This window comes from Hipposideros armiger, unplaced genomic scaffold, assembly GCF_001890085.2.
Source record: "Hipposideros armiger isolate ML-2016 unplaced genomic scaffold, ASM189008v1 scaffold_27, whole genome shotgun sequence".
NCBI lineage: Eukaryota > Metazoa > Chordata > Mammalia > Chiroptera > Hipposideridae > Hipposideros > Hipposideros armiger.
Window position 1 is genome coordinate 3,278,142 of NW_017731377.1, and position 4,684 is coordinate 3,282,825.

The following is a 4,684-nucleotide window of genomic DNA, read 5'->3' on the forward strand; positions in this document are numbered from 1 at the left end:
CTATCTATGAGCCTACTAAGGAGCCACCCAGGCCTACTGGACACTTTTGTTGTTGCTCTTTTTGTTTCTAAAGAACAATCTTTTTAAAGTCTCTGCTTTTCATAGTTCAGTCAGTTAAGAACTTTGAACCCCATTACTTACACCCCAATATAGGCTGGGAAGCCAAACCACAAAGCATGTTGGAATTCCATGTAAAATAATAGTAAGTAGGCTTTTAGAGCCTCTTCTATGAGTAAAGTAGGATAGATTTCATATATGGAAATTGTGGCATGCATTTTGGCTGTTTAGAGAGACCTTTGGGGTTTTTCTTCCCAATTCTCTGCTATTTTCGGAAAGGCATAGAGGGGAAAGTTAGTGTTGGATGCTATTATGTAGTAGACACTGTCCAAAATGTATTCCATTTAATCTTACAACAGCCAAAAAAAGCATGGGGATTAGTATCCCAATGACCATGGTCTAGAAAACAGCTTTGAGTCTGCCAAATGACTTATCCAGAGTCATTCCCATGGGAGACAGGGTAGCCATGGATTAGAATCCAAGCAGGTTTAATTCCAAAGTCTAAACCATTGCCCTGCACCAAACAGTTATTGGCCCCTGGAAATGAAGTCAGTGTTACTGTATTAGTCACTGGAGGGACCCTAATATGATGCTGATACACATCTAAGAGACAGAACACTTGAATTCCAACAGGAGGATATGCCCCAACAAAATCATTACAAACAGACTTCTTCATACATTCTTCACAAGATTTTCCTAATTTGAGCCTGCGTAAAGTCTCAAAACCAGCAGGTGGATGTCATCCTTGTCAATTCTATTCCTTGTATCTTACTGTCTTCTATAGAAACAGGACTCCTTTGAGCACTGCAGAGTAAGCTTCACAGAACGCATTATCCCTAGAAACTCCATTTCTGTATTTGATGTTAAGAATTGAAATTTCAGTAAGCATTCTCATACATTCTTGCTGGAGTTAAAATGGTACCATCTCTATGGGAGGGAATTTGGCACTGCCTGTCAAAATTATAAATGTATGTAATCACCCTCCGAGACAGCAGTCCCTCTTATGGGAATTTATAAATATGCACATGTGAAAAGTTACATGTGGTCAAGGNACGAGGAGGTGTTGCAGCAGTGGCAGATGTGCAGCGAGCTGCTCTCGCCGGGCTCGCTGCCGTCGCCGCCGCCGCCGCAGCCGCCTCCCCCGGGCTCCCCGTCCTCCTCGCCGCCGCTGCCCACCGCCTCGTCCAGGTTGTGCAGCTGGGCGAAGCCCACCCCCACGCCACCGCCATCGGATTTCGCCGCCATCTTGACTCTCTTCCCAGCTCCGGAGGTTGGGAGGGGGGGAAACGAATGGAGAGGAAGGGGGGCGGGGAGGAAGCGGGGGAGCAAACGAACGAGGGGGGAGTGGGCCAGGGAACCCCCTCCGCTTCCGGGTAGTTGGCGTCACTTCCGGGCGAGCCCCCCAATCGCACGGCGCCCGCAGCTCCCCAGCCCTACCCTCCCGGCCAAGATGGCCGCCCTCCTGTGCCTCAGCTGCTGGGCGGGGGGCCGGGGGGTTCTCCCCGCCAGGGCTCCCCTTCCCCTCTTCCGTTGACCCCGAAACCCATCAGGTTGACCCCTCGGCGTTTCTGAATCCTGCTGGGCCGAGTGAGGCGGTCCAAAGTGATCCCTGAAGGGGGCAGTGCCAGACGTTTTGGGGTCCCCTTCCTCAGCGTCGCAGCTCACAGCTTTCCTCCTGGAGAAACGCCCCCTAACACCCTCCCGGCTGCTGGTGGAGGGGCGGGACCTCTGGGGGAAGGGGCGGAGCTAGTGCAAAGCAGGTGATTATGTGTCACTTCCGGGAGATAGGATGACCTCATTGTGTAGTTAGACAACCCCCTCCCCAATCAAAATGGCTGTAAGCTCACCTCTGGCTGTTTCTTTTCTTCTTTCTTTTAAGAATCTCTCTTATTCTTTTATTTTGAGGGTCTTTAGAAATTACATAAGTCAGTTTGGATTCCCACACACAACTTACTGATTCTCACTTGTATTTGGACAACTCCCTCCTCTTTTACCTCTGTTGATCCCCTGATTTTCTTGTCACTGACAACTTTACCATCTTTTGTAATAAAGTTTCCAGCATTCCCTTAAGAAAACCCCAGGCAAAATCTAGTTAAAATCTGCCTGATTGCGTCTTGAATGTTGAAGAAAAGATTGAATTGGCATATTGTGACCTTGAGTATATTATCTTCACCATTGAAATGTATTTCTACCAACTTTTTTTTAAGTATGCGATTTTAAAATTCTGTGACCTTAATTTGGAAAATTCAGAACTAGCCAGGGGTTAAGCTGTATTAATTTACTTGTTCAGGCTATTTGAATGTGTGAAGATTGTTACTTTTAGAATTTTTTTTGGAGGGGGGGTGAAAGTGTGTGACTAAACATGGTTTTAAATAAGTGAAAATGTTATCAATGTGCTATATCATTAAGATAGGTGCAGGGTACACTACTAACAAATTACAAAAGTGAAGCAGCACTGAATGGATTTGAATTACAATGATCTTCCAGTGAAAGTATATTTGAAGCCAAGTAGAGCAAGCTACATGGTTACAGTTGTTCCTGATCAGGTGAAAGGAACATTTTGAAATTACAAAAAGAAAAAAATTTTAAACCCTGCATATTCTCATTGACCTTCCTAGATTTTTGTATTCATTTTTCTGACTCTACTTCTCCCTTCATTTAAACCTTTTAATAATGCTAATAACTTTCTTTGGAATGCTGAGGATAAATTAGGTAATATTTGTATGGCATTGAGCTTCTGTGGAAGAAAGGTACCTTTGAAATTATCAATATTGTTATTTTGAGGTATATGATATTTAACACTATAGCACTTAGTTAAGTTTTGGGGATAGCAGGACAAGACGAGGATCCTACATTTTAGAACACAACTTTTCATGAGTATTTTTGTCAAGATAAAACCTGTGAAGACTTTACAGAAAGTACACATAGAGAATTTTTACCCCAGCCTTTTATATATTTGTGGGGGATTTCAAAAATATACCTTTGGAAACAAGTCACATAGCCATATCCTTTTATTTCATACTATGATTTAAGCTTCTTTGTTCCTATGGTAGTAAAACAGCCAGCAGGTAAGGATTATTTGTGCATGTAAATAGGATTCTGCTTCTTTCTTTACTGAATTTGAATTAGTAGCACCTTAAAAAGATGGCCCAAAAGTATAATAATAGGATCACCCAGGTTTGAATCCCAATTCCACTAAAATAATGTGAGTAATGTGAGCAAGAGAGTTAACCTCTTTTAAACCTCAATTTCCTCCATTATGTAATGGGAATAATAATAGGGCCATCTTTGAAAAATTGTTGGGAATATTAAAGGTGGTCACCCATTCAAAGCTCTCAACATGATACCTGATTTAGTAAGCACTAAATAAATGGTAACTGCCATTGCTGTTGTTATTATTAGTATCAGTATTGTTATTGTTATTATGTTTGCATACTACCAACATTATAGTTACTTAAATTCTATCATTCAGTAGATTTGGTATCTCTAATAAATGAAAGCATTTTTAAATATGTCTAGGAAATAGGTATGTTTAATTTGCATTTTTAAATATATTTCCTCTATTTAAGCCTGTGATGCTATAAAATGATATTTTTTTAAAAAGCAAGCAGCAATGGTATATTTATGATTCCTATTTTTCTGTGCCTTGAAAGAACATAGTCTACTAGTGAAATTAGCTAAGTAAATTACACTCACTATATACTGCTGACAAATGAGATTGAGTCAAAAGAGTTTTCACAATTGAAGTTTCAAGTAGATTTATAAGATTCACACTGTCAAGTGATTTTGACATTACATTTGCTGTTTGAACAGTTTTATCATTCTGGATTATTTGGAAGTGATACACTGTAGAATCCAGGAGGTTCTAAAATTAAAATTTGTAATAATGATAATAAGACAAACTATCATGAGACTCACTGAAAGGTTAACATGAATTTGGACTGTGCTATGAATGGAACTTTTTTTACTTAGAATTTTAGGGCAATTAGGTGTTCTAAGTAAGTCCAGCACTTAGCATAGTGCTGAACATATCATGAACATTCAATAAATATTGGTTAAATGGATTAATTAATTTTCCAGATAACTGAAATTTACCCTTTAAAGTGTCCTCTAAAACTGTATTTTACATTTTGTGATGTAAATCTTTATAAAACTCATTGATGTATTACCGACATACCTCAATTCTTTAGTGAGGGGACAGAGATTAATACAAAGAAATTCATTCTCAGTCTGACTTATTTCACTTAGCATAATATTCTTTAGGTCCATCCATGTTGTTGAAAATGGTAAGATTTCATTCTTTTTTGGGGGCAAGTAATACCCCATTGTATAGATGTACCACAATTTCTTTATCCAATCATCAGTTGATGGGCATTTCAGTTGTTTCCATATCTTGGCTATTGTGGATAGCGCCACAATAAACATAGGGGTGCATATATTTTTTTGAATTAGTGTTTCGGGTTTCTTTAGATAAATACCCAGCAGTGGAATTGCTGGGTCATAAGGTAGTTCTATTTTTAATTTTTTGAGGAGCCTCCATACTGTTTTCCATAATGGCTGCACCAATGTGCAGTCCCACCAACAGTGCAATCCACTTGTTCACTTGTTTGTTGACAAATACCATATG

The 4,684-nt window shown here is 39.9% G+C and overlaps 1 protein-coding gene across 1 annotated transcript in view; it reads right to left on the minus strand.

Annotated features, from left to right (window-relative positions):
* XKR6 (XK related 6) overlaps positions 1 to 1,340 on the minus strand; it is a 296,553-nt gene extending 295,213 nt beyond the window's left edge. The window contains exons 1-2 of the mRNA XM_019636118.1: positions 1,097 to 1,340; positions 657 to 660 (exon numbers count right to left, since the gene is read on the minus strand). Coding sequence (XP_019491663.1) covers positions 657 to 660; positions 1,097 to 1,302 — 210 coding nt within the window. The 5' untranslated portion in view covers positions 1,303 to 1,340. The remainder of the gene's footprint in view (positions 1 to 656; positions 661 to 1,096) is intronic.
* Positions 1,341 to 4,684: the final 3,344 nt, after the last annotated feature.